The 16,242-nt window shown below is 40.7% G+C and overlaps 1 protein-coding gene across 7 annotated transcripts in view; it reads left to right on the top strand.

Annotated features, from left to right (window-relative positions):
* LOC146057691 (signal transducer and activator of transcription 2-like) overlaps positions 1 to 16,242 on the top strand; it is a 116,693-nt gene that overhangs the window by 63,000 nt on the left and 37,451 nt on the right. For all 7 annotated transcript variants that reach the window (XM_083169213.1, XM_083169215.1, XM_083169212.1 and 4 more), the window contains exons 7-12: positions 842 to 934; positions 2,523 to 2,582; positions 9,581 to 9,601; positions 9,699 to 9,786; positions 11,458 to 11,514; positions 11,606 to 11,689. In XM_083169213.1, the coding sequence (XP_083025339.1) occupies positions 842 to 934; positions 2,523 to 2,582; positions 9,581 to 9,601; positions 9,699 to 9,786; positions 11,458 to 11,514; positions 11,606 to 11,689 (403 nt within the window). The remainder of the gene's footprint in view (positions 1 to 841; positions 935 to 2,522; positions 2,583 to 9,580; positions 9,602 to 9,698; positions 9,787 to 11,457; positions 11,515 to 11,605; positions 11,690 to 16,242) is intronic.

Genomic DNA, 16,242 nt, shown 5'->3' with positions numbered 1-16,242 from the left:
TCAACCAGAATGACCCCCTCAGAATGTTATTACTGTATTTGTTCTTCCACTAAACAATAATTCATAAAACTTCCATTTTTCCATTATAATCCTTAACCCTCCTATAATCTAGCTGTAATCCTAATGCAGAGATGTTATGTGGGTGGTGCAGGTGTTGTCTCCCAACCAAGAAATGAGTTGATTGCTGGAGCGTGCCATTAACCTGACGCACTTGGCTCCTGTCATGGAGAAGGAGTCAGCAGTGGTGTCTGAGGACAGCCCACATGCCTCGGAAATGAAGTAATCTGCGATTTTCCACAGAAAGCTATGGCACCTATAGTGACATCCGTGCAAGGCCACACCTCTGTCTGCAAAGCCACGCCTCCTTCTCAAACATGCATTTTCAACACGCACAGTAGGTCTCTTGACTGCACCTGGTTCGGGTGTGGTATGTGGTACTGACAGTCGGGATCCTGACAGTCATTAGCCCAATGTCAGGATCCCAACTGCCCGGACTCAGACAGCGTGGCCAGCGCAACAAAGCCCCTTGCGGGCACAGTGGTGAGCTATACTCGCCACCTATTCTATTCTCCCTCTATGGGGGTCGTGGATCCCCACGAGGGAGAATAGCCGACAGCCGTCGGAAACCTAGCCGTCAGCGTTTTAACAGTCGGGATCCCGACGTTGGGTTAATGACTGTCTGGACCCCGTCTGGCACCCCCTGGTTCCTCTGCTGTCTTGATGCCAACATAACCTGATTTATTGGACATGCACACTATTAGCACTTTTTTTATGTTTCAACATCAGTGTTTAGAAATGTCCTAACATTCTTCTACCCACCTCTTTACATTATTTCCATCAGATCATTTGTAGTGGATAAGCAACCAGTCATGACCGAACATTTGAATCATCCCTTGGTAGTGAAAACCCGAAAACATTTCGGTGTGAGAGCCAGGTGAGTGGGGTGTAAGATTAGGATTGGTGGGCACTAATATTGCTAGGAAAAAGTTTATTTGCAATGTGTTTTTTTTTTTTTTGTAGGCAGTGTGTTTTTGTGTCATTACTTCTTTTATTAACTTGGCTAGTTACGAATGGTTACATGGTTTTAGTTTTTTTTTTAATTCCCGGGATTTTGGTAATCTCCTGTGTTTGGAGGATTCTTTTTTTCCAATGGTGTGCTAATTTGTATTTGGCTGCTGAGCTTGCTGGTTTTTGAGCTGGGGCTGGTTCTAAAAATAATTCAGAAAAAAATTGTGTAGGGTTCCCCTGTATTTAAAGAACCATTGATCAGGTCTTGGACTGGTCCTAGTTCCAAAAATATGGGCCAAAAGCGACATAGGGGTCCACCAAATTTTTTTAACCAGCACCAGGCTCCAAGAGCCAGGGAGGTAATCCCACAGCTGGGGGACAGATTTATATTGCCTGTGTCCATTGCATTAACCCTGTAAGCTAATCAGATCTGGCTGGAGTTTCCTGGTCCCGCTGCCAGGCCTCCCAATGGCCAGGGCTGAAACCTGAGCGGTAGGTGGCATGTGAATAGCACCTACCGCCCACACCTGGGCAGTAGGTGGCATGTGAATAGCATTCTAGTGTAAAACAAAAATTTTTGTTTTTGTTTGAACTGGTGGAACTACAGGGTCAAGCAAGCCTCTCCCACTTTCTGGTACTTGGAGAACCACAAGTACCAGCATGCATGGCACTAAAAGGCCTGCTGGTATCTGTTGTCCCACCAGTAAAACAAATATTATAACAAACACAATACACACACATTGTAAAACATGTAACTCTATTAAACACTCCACTCTTGTATACTCCACTCACATACTTGCCTACAACCCCCATATCCTTTCAGTTCTCTTTTCCATTAGATCCATAGGTGATGTCAGCTGACCGGCACCTGTAAAAAAATAAATAAATAAACATACTGATCCAGTGTAGATCGGTCCATGTAGGCATCCCAGGGGTTAAAAGAAAAGAAGCAAAACGCGAACCAAACTAACTGTGTATATGGTTTCTCTGTACTTGTTTCCTAGCACGGCGCCCACGATTTTTATCTCATGCCATCGGGTATATCTGATAGGGTCGTATCGCATGCGACCCGATCGCATTCGATGCGATGCGATCAGACACGATTTTTAATTGTACAGCCACCCTGATGGGTGATTACTATGTTAAATGCACCCCCATTGTTAACGCCACCCCCACTTTCAACGCCAACCCGAAGCGTGGCGAGCGCAGCGAGCCTGCGTGGGGTGGCCGAGCACAGTGAGGGGATGCGGTGCACTTTAAACGGGTAATAAAACTGTGAAAAACCCCATGTCTACGTTTTGACTGTCGAACTAATGACCTATCAAACTAATGACCTTTCGACCTAGAACCATGTCGAACTAGAACCATGTTGACCTGATGGTGTCGACCTAATGACTGTCGACCATCATGCTGTAGACCAAATGATCACAACCCATTTAAAGGAGTAAATGATATAGTTCATCAAATTGTTTTATTTTTCTTAAATAATGTGAATTCATTTTTATTTACATTAGACTCCTTGTGAAGCTGCCAAATCTCTGCCAGAACAAGACGGTCTCTTATGTATTGGACAAGTAAGTTATAAATTCACTTTCTAAACATATCAACATTGTCAGCGGAAATGTATTAAGGCTTCTGCTTAACTCTAGTGCCCTCATTACTCTGTCCACTAAGCTTCAAAAGTGCCACACTGTACTCCGAATTTCAGTAACCAAGTTATATGAATACACTTCATCAATAAAAGTGACATATATAAGCAATAACATATCAGTAGGTCTTTCAAACAAGCATTACAAGCAAACTGACAAATATTATGAGGAAACAGGAAGACTTGGAAGTCTGCTTGTGGCCATCACTGTTCTGAAGAGCGGAGAAGATTCTCTTAGCAACCAATCTGTTTATCTTATTTATCTTTTAGCTAACATTTATCAAGTAGATTCTAACTAATGATAGGTTGAAGCTGATTAGTATCTATTGGCAACCTCGCACCAACCCAAGAGCTTATCTGTTTTCACGCTTTGAAATATGTGTGAAAACAGATGTGGTTTAATAATACCCCTTTCACATCGCACCTAATTACCGGGTTCATGCCAGTTCGACCCAGTAATTGGTGCAGCCGAAAGGGGTTACCGGTTACAGCAAACTGGTAGCAACAGTGCAATACAAACCGGTTAAAAAGAAGGGTTCATTGCCGTGTTGCTTTGTGACGTGAACGGGTTAATCAGGTCGAGCAACCCGTTTCCCGTTCACACTATGGAGGAGGCAGTGCTTGGAGCAGCGCCAGCTCTAAAGGTGGCCATACACACGCAGATTTATCTGCAGATCTGTCTGGTTGGAACAATTACATGGTCATGGATGAGAGCAAATGACAGTTGGCCATTTGCTTGGAAATGCTGGAAAACTGCCAAACTGTCACTCATCCATAACCATGTTTTTGTTCCAACCAGCCAGATCTGAAGATAAATCTTACTAGTGTATGGGCACCTTTAGCGCTGCCTCCTCCCTCGCCCCCCCATGATGCTCTGCCGTACCCCTGGATGACGTCAGTTAACCGGCAATATTGCTGGTTCGCTGATGCGATGTGAGCACATGCAGGGTCGCATCGGGACTGAACTGTTTCAACGTCCTGTGCGACCCTGCATTTGCTGTCTGAATTCGATAGGTATTCTGGTCATGACCAAGTAAGGTTAATCTGGACATACACTGTACAATTATCTGGTAGATCATATGCCAGATATGACTGGTTGAAATGAAAATCCGATAACAAATGAGAGCAAGTGACAATCAACCATTTGCTCCCAAGCACTGGAAAAATAGACCAAACCTGTCATTCAGACGAATTGGTTAAATCACCTTCAAGGTGTAGGGATCCAAGATGGTGGCTATTGCTGTGTGGAGACCTAGGCACAGGATGAGCAGCTGACAGTCTGGAGGGAGTCACGTGGGGTCATCAAGCAGGAGGTCTTGTTAATGCTGCCAGTGTCATGTGACATGTTGTTAGATATTTTGGATTTTTAGAATAATGGATATGGGAGACTCAACCTGTATTCTTTAGATTGCAACTGTTATATAAAGTAATTTAGGCATAAGGGTATAAAGTGCCTTGTGCCTCAGTGACTTTGCTCATTACAAAATATAGATTAGGATTTATTTATATAAAATGTACATTTTAATTAGAATATAAATGTATTAGTTCAGTTTGTCAACTTCCTATGTGTCATGTCCCACGAAGTATGTGTCTTTATATGCTGTTCAGTTACTGTCATGTTATTATTGCAAAGCTTTGCATTCTTGTGAAAATTGTCCTTCCTTGTTCCTGTAGGGCTCTGATGTCATTAGCCCTGCCTTCTTCCCATCTCTATCTCATTGTATGTCTGCCATCTTAACCTTCAGTTGATTCCTGTTGAGCTCTGGCAAATTATTATCTTTTCACCTACTGTTTTTGTGCATTATTACAAGAATATCAGCTTGAAATAAACCCTCATCTGGATTCTTCACACATGCCTCTTCAGTTGAGTTGACACTGTCTGACAAAGTCTCCTGGTGTGAGTACTGGTTCACTATAGACATACACAGATGAACTGTCTTAAAGGCCTTACATTTACAGCCTGGTTATTGAGTCAGAACAGTGAAAAGATAGTTTATAAACTGCCAGATATACCAGCAAGCCAGCTGCAGCTTCTGCAGATACAAAGAAAGTAACTAGTTTGCCTGCAGTGTGAGGAGAAATCATCAGTGTTTTGCAGCCACACAGACAGCTACATCACACAGATTCTTCTAGCAAGCTACTGTACAAACTTACTCCAGTGTTATTCAGCTAAATTCTATCATGGCTGAAGGGAACACTGTGCAGCCTGTTCAAGATGAACACTATCTACAATCACAACAAGAAGAAGTTATGGATCTCAACTTACAGTCTAAACGCCCTGTTAAACCTACATTGAAGGTTAAAGAGAATCTTGAAGGTAGGAAACATGAACTTTCTGCCCATATCCTAAACTTATGGCAAAAACTACAAAGTCACATGTCCACCATCTCTCAGCATGATTGTGATGTCTCACCACTAGAGGGAGCCCTAGGTCAGCTTTGTTCAGTATATGAACTTTACACAGTGAAATGTCAAGAATATGTTCATGTTTTGAAAACGCTTAATACTCACGATGCATTAAAGGAATTGCAAGGCTTCAATAATCTCAATTTAGATCGAGACAGTTTAGTATATGAAGTTAAGTCTAACACAGCAGCCAGAATCGCACAATTATTGGAAACATCATCACGCATTTCTGTGTCCACCAGGCATTCAAAGCGATCATCTAAGTCACGAAGTTCAAAATATTCCATGCTTAGTGAACAACTTGTAAAGGCACGTGCAGAAGTAGAAACTGCTAAAATACAAGCCGACTTTGCAAAAAGAAAGGCAGAAATGCAAGCTGAAATGGAAGCCAGAGCAGCACGCGAAAAGGCTGAGATGGAAGCCAGAGCAGCGCATGAAAAGGCTGAAATGGAAGCCAGAGCAGCGCATGGAAAGGCGGAAATAGAAGCTCTGGAGAAACAATGTGAACATGCCACAGCAATGGCACGTTTAAAGATTTTAGAACAAGCTGCCAGTGTAAGTGAAAGAGACAGCATCAATTTAAGTGAAGTGGATGCAGAGGATCCTCTTAAACGCACAAGAGACTACGTCCTAAGCCAGAACAGTGAACCCCTGATTGCTGAAAACATTCCTAACAGGGCAGAACAAAGGGACTCAGATCATTACTCAACAAACCATGTCCAAGGTCAGTACAATGCACACACCACAGTGCACCAAGGTCCAATGCCTCAAGAAGCTCCATATACAAATGTATGGTCGCAAACCAATATGCCAGTAAGTCACCAGATCCCTGGTAACCACACAGTTTCATATGCAGCGAGACCTATGGATGTTAAACCAGCTCCTAGGCTAAATGCCTATGCACCCCCATATCTCCCTATGTCTCTTACCCAGAACACTACAAACAATATGAACAACCAAACTCAGCAGCCAGCATTATCTTGCCCAAAGTCAGAGAAAACAGACATGTCAGACTTCGCAAGATACATGGTTCGCCGTGAACTTATTAAGACTGGCCTCACTAAGTTTGATGATCAGCCTGAGAACTACAGAGGTTGGAAATGTGCCTTCAGGACCGCAATTAGTGACCTTGGCATTACTGCTGCTGAAGAACTAGATCTGCTGGTCACATGGCTTGGCCCACAGTCCACAGAGCGTGTCAAGCGACTCAGATCCGTCCACATCGCTAATCCTGCGGCAGGCCTCATTGCTGCCTGGGAAAGGCTAGAAAGGAGCTTTGGAAGTCCTGAAGCCATAGAGAATGCTCTGTTCAAACGGCTGCAGAATTTCCCAAAAATATCCGGCAAGGACAATGAGAAATTTCAAGAGCTCAGTGACCTACTCTTTGAACTCCTGCTGGCCAAGGCTGATACTCACTTACCTGGCCTCAGTTACTTGGACACAGCTCATGGGGTAAACCCAATAGTTTCCAAGCTGCCATACGGTATTCAAGAAAGGTGGACTACACTCGGGTCAAGATACAAAAGGGAAAATCAAGTCTCTTTTCCCCCATTTTCCTACTTCTGTGAGTTTGTCAAGAACATTGCAGAATCCAAGAATGACCCAAGCTTCTTCTATAGTGAGCCAAATCATCCTGGTTCGCTTTCCCCCAAGTATGATAGCCCACGTTCTAACTACAAGAACCATAGGGCGTCAGTGTCAGTGAATAAGACAGAAATCCTTTCCACACCAACATCAGCTCCTGACAAGAGCAACCAAGGTGAAGTGATCGAAAACCCTAATCGTCTGTGTCCCATACATAAGAAGCCACACCCCCTCAAGAAATGCATTGGCTTCAGAAAGAAACCACTCCAGGAACGCATGGAACTTCTAAAGAAGTTTGGGGTATGTTACAGATGTTGTGCTTCCACTGAACATTTTGCTAAGGACTGTAAAACTGCTATTAAATGCACAGAATGTGACTGTGAGGACCACGTGCAGGCACTTCACCCATCTCAACTGAATCCTACACCACCTGCACATCTCCCTCCTATGCCAAGGCATGGCGGGGAGATTACAGATCAAACGGCAGGTCCCGCTACTATATCTTCTTCATGCACTAAAGTTTGTGGGGAAGGTATTTGTGACAAGTCTTGTGCAAAGATATGTCTAGTCAATGTATACCCCAAGGGACAGCCAGAGAAGGCTCTAAAGGTTTACACCATCTTGGATGACCAGAGCAATCAGTCACTTGCAAGTCCAGAACTCTTTGATCTGTTAAAATTAGAAGGAGATATTTATCCTTACACTTTGGGTACCTGTAGTGGAATTACGGAGGAATCTGGAAGAAGAGCCAGTGGACTGGTTGTAGCATCTCTCAAAGACAATCTTGAGATACCCTTACCCACACTCGTCGAGTGTAACCAGATACCATCCAACAGAGAAGAGATTCCCACACCAGAGGTCGCTCTTCATCACATTCACCTAAGGCCTATATCCAATGAAATACCAAACCTCGACGAGAATGCAAAGATCTTACTTCTACTCGGTAGAGACATTCTCCAAGTACATAAGGTGCGTCAACATATAAATGGACCAAATAATGCTCCGTTTGCCCAACGCCTTGATTTAGGTTGGGTTATCATAGGCAATGTCTGTATGGACAAAATGAAGCCGCCTACCAAGATTTCCTCATTTAAGACAAACCTCTTGCCAAATGGTCGCAGCACTCACTTTCAGCCATGCCCACATCATTACTGGGCGAAAGAGAAGCTGGGTAGCAGTAAATTACAGCATGATCATCACAATAATACGAACATAGTCCTGTCTCGGGATGACAGTCTTGGACTTACAGTTTTCAATTCAACAAGTGAGGATAACAAGTTAGCATATGCAAGAGAAGACAAAGAATTTCTCAAGATAATGGACAAAGATTTCACTCAAGATGATTCCAACAGCTGGGTAACACCTTTACCCTTCCGCCTGCCAAGAGTGAAACTACCAAACAATCTACAACAAACAGTTGCAGACCCTGAACATGCAGAGGAGTTTCTCATTCAGTGTATACAACAAGAAGTATACTGTCAAGAAATTGATAAGATCACAAAGGGAGCCGCCCTATCTGAGAACAGTGCACTCTTTGAACTGAACCCAGGAATGGATTGTCACAAATTGCTAAGAGTGGACTGTCGTATAGCAAAATCCAATAAGACTGGAGCTGCTTTAATTCCTTCTGAAATCTTAGACCACAATGACATCTACAGGCGCCAGTGGAAACAGGTTCAACACCTGTCCAATGTGTTTTGGTATCCCTGGAAGACAGAGTATCTACACATGCTTCAAAGTCGTCATAAATGGCAGATGTCAAAACCCAACCTCCAGATCGGTGACCTCGTTCTCTTAAAGGACAAAGAGGCCCATCGCAATAACTGGCCAATGGGACTTATCACCAAGGTTATCCCAAGCGACGATGGAAAGACTCGTAAAGTGGAAGTCAAAGTCACCAAAGGAGGTTCTGTCCGAGTTTTCTTCCGTCCAATTAGTGAATTAGTGCTTCTTCTCCCAAAGGAAGATGTCACATAAAGACGAACTTGGCTACTAGATTCAGCTAATCATAGGAAGAAATTTACTACAAACTTCCAGCTATCATACCATCGACACCTAATTATTTGGATTACAGTGTGGGTTGGTGGAAGTGTTTGCAAGTTGCGACTTCCCCAATCCGAAGATGGGTTTGACACTTGGGACTTCTGTCACAAGATTTAGACTAAATGTTTTCTTATAATTATCTGTTATTGTTGCAGGTTCTCTTTGTTTACAGGTCTCAAGATCAATTCTGCACTTCACCAAATGACTTTATTATGTTTGAATTATCGTGAAATCTAAAGATTTCAGACGGGGAGTGTCATGTCCCACGAAGTATGTGTCTTTATATGCTGTTCAGTTACTGTCATGTTATTATTGCAAAGCTTTGCATTCTTGTGAAAATTGTCCTTCCTTGTTCCTGTAGGGCTCTGATGTCATTAGCCCTGCCTTCTTCCCATCTCTATCTCATTGTATGTCTGCCATCTTAACCTTCAGTTGATTCCTGTTGAGCTCTGGCAAATTATTATCTTTTCACCTACTGTTTTTGTGCATTATTACAAGAATATCAGCTTGAAATAAACCCTCATCTGGATTCTTCACACATGCCTCTTCAGTTGAGTTGACACTGTCTGACAAAGTCTCCTGGTGTGAGTACTGGTTCACTATAGACATACACAGATGAACTGTCTTAAAGGCCTTACATTTACAGCCTGGTTATTGAGTCAGAACTCTACAGAAACTACAATATTGTAGAATATTGTTCACCTGGGCTCACTGACGATATAATTCTAGTGTGTTTGGGACTTTATTTTCTTCTTACCCAAAGGTAAGCTTGGCATACTCTATAGTATTATGACCATTTCCATCCGTTATATTTAAGCACGTGGATAAATGTCTATTTTCTCTGTTTGGTTATACTAGACTATATTAACTGAAACTTTACTCTTTGAACAGGGACCCTCCAAATCTGAAAGGGTAAGACAATCACACTATATTCCATGTGCTGTGTCATACAGTATCTCACCGTTCCCTTTATAAGACTTGTATTTTTGATTTTATTCTTTCTCCAAAGGTATCGCAGATTTAGATTATCAGGGCCTAATGCCGAGACCATGGAAGATGCCCAGGAAGAGGGATTGGTGGTCGAGTACAAACATTTGGTATGTACTACAGAAGCTAATATAATTACCAAGTGGTAATTACACTGTATTTGTGGTTTTTTTAAACGTTTTAAAAGAAATTAACTGTGTTTTTAGTTCTCTGTCTAATGGTGTGTACACACGGTGCGATTCAGGCTAATGGGCAATTTTGACTATCTCATTTTGGCTAACTGCACTCGCTAACAGTCATCCTGATTAGAAGTTTGCCGGGGTCTTGTAGCGTTGGGGCACGGTGGATGATGATTTAAAAATAATAATAATAATATCACTCATTTTGGCCCTTCTGAGCGATCTATTTAAAAAAAAAGCATCTTTTAATGACCTCTCCCCCCTCATCTGTGCTGCATGCCCAATGATGACTATATTGCCAATAAGGCATTCTAGTAGCAGGGGCCGGGTGACATCACTGAACGATATAGTTAACAATATTGTTCAGTGTGTACACTCAATATTGTTCACCTGGGCTCACTGACGATATAATTCTAGTGTGTTTGGGACTTTATTTTCTTCTTACCCAAAGGTAAGCTTGGCATACTCTATAGTATTATGACCATTTCCATCCAACCCCAATAATTGGTTAGTTCTAAATTATACATTGAGTGTAAATTGGTCGAGATACATACAGTACACCCTGCACTATTCTGAACAATGCTTAAACAAATTGAATAACTCATTGATTATTGACCGACCATAGGGCAAAAGTACAGCGTAACACTAAGCAATTATCGATTATCAGAAATAGCAATATCACCAAATCTTTCTTAGCGTTTACCAGCTTTAGTTTACTCATTCCAATTACAGGTGTCAAGAGAGTTTCTGTATGCATCCTTCAGATGAGTACCTGAAATCAGCGCATTCTTTTTATATGAGTGCATCAGCGTAGTGCAGGATCTGTTCGCTGAGAAACGTTCCTTTATATATACTGTATGCCGGCGACACATTGTAGTTGAAAAAAGTATCATAATCTTGTTATATAATGTCAGTATCTCATTAATTGACTTATGTACAGTTGGGCTTTATGATCTTCTGCTATGTAATCATATGCTTCATTTTATTCCTATTGTTATGTATATATTGTTACTAATTGAATAAGAGGTTGCATGATGTAGTAAGGTAGGAGAGAAGTCCAAGAGCCTGTCATATAATTAAACTTTTTTCACCTCCCTGTGATTTTATTCAAACAACTCTGGGACTCAGTAAGCTGCTTACAGAGTCTACCGGAATCAGGCCCACGGTGCTGCACTGCAGTGGAGATTTACGTACTGTACATACGACTAGAATACAGACATACAGATTAATTACCATACCATAAGCAATGTGTTCATTGTGGTCTCCCAGTGTTGTGTTCCATTACATATTACTCAGAATAAGCCCAGTGTTGGTTCATGAACGGATTGCAGTAAAGAAATACTAAACAGAAACTTAATTTTATAAAATAGTGGACATTACAAAAATCCCTCAGTGTTCTGCAGGTACGTGTTAATAATGACACACGCTCATTAACTCTAGTGTGTAAGCGTGTGCATGCACATGGGCATGGGATCAAGTGGTTTCTATTCTATGTTTAGACAATAATCAGTTTATGTTTTTAAAAAATTGAGAGTGTGTTTTTTATAAATACATGTTATTATTCCGTGTGAGTACAATACTATAACATTTATTTCCCATTAGCACCTGAAAGCTGAGAAAGCTGGGAAACGTGTTAATGGGGGTAAAGGTGCAAATAATGTAAGTATTCTGCATTTGGATCTCCTGGCTGACCCACCTCTACCTGTTGTCTTTGAATCTCTTGGGTTTGTTCAATTTTTGTTTTCTTTAGGTTTCTTGTACTATCATGGAAGAGCTTCATATCATTACATTGATGACGCAGGTTGACTATGAGGGTGTACATTTGAATCTGGAGGTACAGTACTATGTGGTTCTCTCAGTTTAGTTATTTGTGTTATTTTATTTCTAGGACTATTTTGGTTCTCTCTCTCTCTCTTTACATGATATAAGAATACTGCTTAAGGACATGCGCACAAGTATTTCCTCATTCGATATTAAAGTCTTTCTTCTACTAATGCCTTTGAAGAAACGTTTGGTGGTTTATGTAGAAACTTATATAAGGCATATTTACAGTATGTAGAGTATGATGTATCTCAAGCCTTCTAAACGGCATATGCATCCACATCTAAATGTGTCACAGTTACATGACTACTCCCTTCTTATACTTGGCCTACATTGCTCTCCACCTGCCCACCACCGTTTGGATCCTATAAGCCTAAGTAGACAGTCAATGGCGATCACAGACTTATGCTTGTGTTTGTTTGAAGTTTACATGAAACAATAGTGATTTACAGTACAAATGCAAATTAGGGCAAGTACATAGTAAATAAAAGACAATTGCAGCAGTGAACACTGACGTAGTTATAATAATAAACAGGAAGAAAAAAGGACTGTTGTTTAGGGAACGCACTTGGACAAAAAATAATCACATAAAATTTAACTTTTAATGAGTTATATTTTAAAAGGTCCCATTATATAACATGATGGGAAGCCGCAGTGAATTTAAAGAGGTTAAAATCATACGTACAAACATATACACACAGATGGTGTTTGGGTGATAAAGAATTGAGGAAAAAGTGATCCTAAAAAGATCTTGACTGGAGAATGTCAGTTTTATTTATTAAGCAGATTTTCAATGTGTGGAGAAAATAATTTAATTATTGTCTGGAGGATGTTGTTATTTTATAAATGCCTCTGACAATAAAGATTCTTGTGTTTGGTACCCAAAATGTGTTTTTACTATTAGGTCACTGATACTTTTATTTGACTCTCAGCTAATCCGCTAAAGAGTCATGGGCACTTTAAATGCATAAGGCCCAGGGGTAGGTGTATATTTGTCCCCTATGTTCTGTTCAAAAAATATTCCCAGACAGACACAGTCACCTATAATTGGTACCGTGGTTGTCAGGTAAGTATTTAACAGATATGATGCAGACAGTTCCGGCTGTATACCTTATTGGATATTTGGTCAGCCGGGATACTGTCTGTTATTTACAAAAAGGGAGCATAACATTAAGTTGCTTCCTGATCAGTATATTGTATTCAGGAAAAAGGATTGCTGATTGCTATGTTCAAATACTGATAATTGGATACAGCCACCTGAATAGGGGACTGGGTGGTCTTAACAATTCTGGCAATGGTTGTCTCTATTGCTGCCACCTATCAATTATTATATGAGCAGATCTGGGAAAAACCTTGCTTAGTACAAGTTTGAATACTTTTGCAGGCAAGGGTGCCCTCTGCTGCTCATATCAGGAACATAGCATAAGAATCCTTAGTAATCAGTTTAACACATAGGGAAATTCTAAATAACTAAACACATTTGAAAGATATTTCTGCTAACTGACATTTCAGTCTAGATCTAACCAACACATGTTTTACTGCTCTACGCAGCTTTCGCAAGGCCAACCAGGGTGTCCTTTGCAGGAAATATTTATTGATATCAGGCCACCAATCAGATACGTTACTCTTAGTCATGTGGTATTGTATTACATCAGACCTTTGCATTCCCCTGATTGATATCACTGTTAGCCTATCTTAGGCTTTCTTTAGTACATGGGGGGGTGGTCATGTTCCTCTGAGTATCACTGATTGCTCAGAGTGTATGTCATTCATTTGTGACTCGCTTTCCCATAATGCAGGGCAGCGAGTCACATGATCGACAGATTCTGCCCATAATTCTCTCTGTTGCATCATGTGGTCAGTATTATTCACCCAGGTGCCATTGCGGCACATCACGTGATTAGCGCCATCATCCTTGCGCTGCGTCACGTGACCGGCGCGCTATCATTAGCACGTCATGTGATTAGCGCCGTCATCTCTGCGCTGAGCGTCACGTGACCAGCGTGCTGTCATTGGTTGGCGTTATGTCATCTTCCGGCGCCCATGTATATTCGGGCTTGGTCACGTGGACGGTCACCTGACCCCTTGTCTGTTTACATCAGGTGGTATATGTGGACCTATTACTGGCTTCCCTTTACTAAAACCCGGAAGTGTAGAGCAAAACTAAGGGATAGCCCCGGCCCTGCATTGAGCATATCATATAACCTGTCTGATTATTTGACATTGGATTACTTTATAATTTGTTACGTTCAAAATTTCCTTTTAGGTACGTCATGTTCATGTTTTATATATGGAGTCTGTTGTTTATTATGAATTATTTCACATTAAAAACTTCCAATTTGGTGCAGTGGTTATTCATTATCCATATTTCAATTGTAAATATAGTGGATTCTTATTATATCTATTTTTATGGATTTTTCAGTGTATTGAACCATATTTTCAGACAGATATATACTGGTTCATTCTATTTAAAACAGTCTTATAGTCATAAGGGATTGTGCAGTGGGATCAATTTTTTCCCTAAATAAACTTTGGATATTTCAGTCTCACTAGACCGTTTGAAGGATGATAGGGGTTATTAATTTTTTTTTATTATTGCATGATAGGATGAAATGAGTGGTATGTATATCAATGCAGATAGGTAATTCGGTCTTCTATTGGGACATATTAGTATCATATTAATTCAAGTTCTCACTGGACCTTTAGGGGGTCATGTGGATTATTAAGGATTAATTATTACGTGATAAAGGGATAGAAGGTGTGTATATACATATGTGTAGATAATTGGGACAATTATTAGGACATATTGGTGTCATATTAATTTAGGAGATGGTGATTTACTATATGGGTGGGGTTGTGAGGGAAGTGAAAATATGGAATACAATAGGTCACTATATTACTGTGACCAAATGGTGTTGGGGGTATAGTTGATCAAAGCAAGTCTCGATCCAGATATAGTAAATATTTAGAAGAATGTGTTAATCCATTTATTGGATATAATGTGAGGATAAAGTGATTTGTGACAAACTAGTGATGATGAATGATGGAGGAACACTGTCCTCAAGGTGTGAAAAGTTGGTGCTCAAAAATAAACAGGTGTGGAGAGGGAAAGAAGGATATAATTCTTTGATTTTCTTCATTGAATTGATGTGGTTTCTAGAAAGGAGGCGATTTCCTATGATAATATATTGGTATGGGAAAATCATTTTATCATTTCTAATGAATTTCAATATTGAACAGTAAGTATCTTTTTGTAGTGAGAATTGAAAGTAAGTATCTAGACTTGTTGTTAAATACAGTATAGATTGAACACAGGTATCTGAATTTGATATTGAAGTTATGTATGGTTCCTTTGAGCCTGGGGTGAAGGAAGGTAAGTATCTAGGCTTATTATTAAATATAGTAATAAATTGAACATGGGTGTCTGAACCTGGGGTAAAGGAAGGTAAGTATCTAGACTTGTTATTAAATACGGTAATAAATTGAACATAGATGTCTGAGCCTGTTGTTGAGGTTCTGTGTAGTTCGATTGGGCCTGGGGTAGCAAAACCTGGGAATTTTCACAGGAAAGAGAGGAAGGGGCTTTGGAAATTAAGGTTGAGTATTATTATGCTTATCCTTTCTATCGATCATAAGTATGGAGCAGAATTGGGCCTATTATAATTGGCCTGCTATATTTCAAGTAACTTCTCCAGTGAGATAACTAGGATGTCTGAAAGTGGAGAGGATAATGGTAGATATACGTATATCTCATCCTTGTCACTGATAATTGACGCAAAGACAGGATTAAATTTTTGTATTAAATTTTTGCTAGGCTGTAAGTACATCACAGAGGAAATTCCCTTTGATATGACATGGTACATGTCCTCATTAAAATAATGGTTGGCCTGATAGTAAAGGATTGTGAGGTTATTAATCTCTGGAATATAATGAAAAACAACGGAACGTAGGTGTCCCTCAAATGGCTTGATGTTCACAAAAATGAAGTGTAGCTATTGGCCTCATTTAGTCCTAAAGTTATAACAATGACAGAGATATATTCTTAGAAAAGCACACGAGGAAAGAGAGGGCCCTGCTCGTTAGCGCTGACATTCTAAAGGGAAGGAACAGACAAACTGGGGTGACACAGCAGGGATAGATGTGATATTATAGAGAAGGTTAGGATGGGAAAAAGGTTAGATTTAATGAAGAAGTGGGTCTTGAGAGCCCGTTTAAAGTTTTGTACGTAGGTGGCAGTCGGATAGGGAGGGATAGAAAATTCCAGAGATACAGAGCACAACGGCCAAAATCTGTGAGGCGGAAACGGGAGGAAGTAACCAATTGGCAGGAGAGGAGACGTTCACTTGTGGAGTGAAGAGGGCGGGTAGGAGTGTAAAGGGACATATGGTTAGATATGTAGGTGGGAGAGGAATGGGTGATGGCTTTATAAGTGAGTGTGAGGGGCTTGAATTGTATTACAAAGGGAAAGGTGATCCAGTGTAGGGCTTGTAAGAGAGGAAAGGTGGACAAAGTATGTTTGGAGAGGAAGATGAACTGAGCAGCAGCATTGAGGATAGATTGGAATGG

This window comes from Crinia signifera, chromosome 2, assembly GCF_055691185.1.
Source record: "Crinia signifera chromosome 2, ASM5569118v1, whole genome shotgun sequence".
Classification (NCBI taxonomy): Eukaryota; Metazoa; Chordata; class Amphibia; order Anura; family Myobatrachidae; genus Crinia; species Crinia signifera.
Note: the sequence above shows the minus strand (reverse complement) of the source record. Positions and strands in the feature narration are given on the sequence as shown.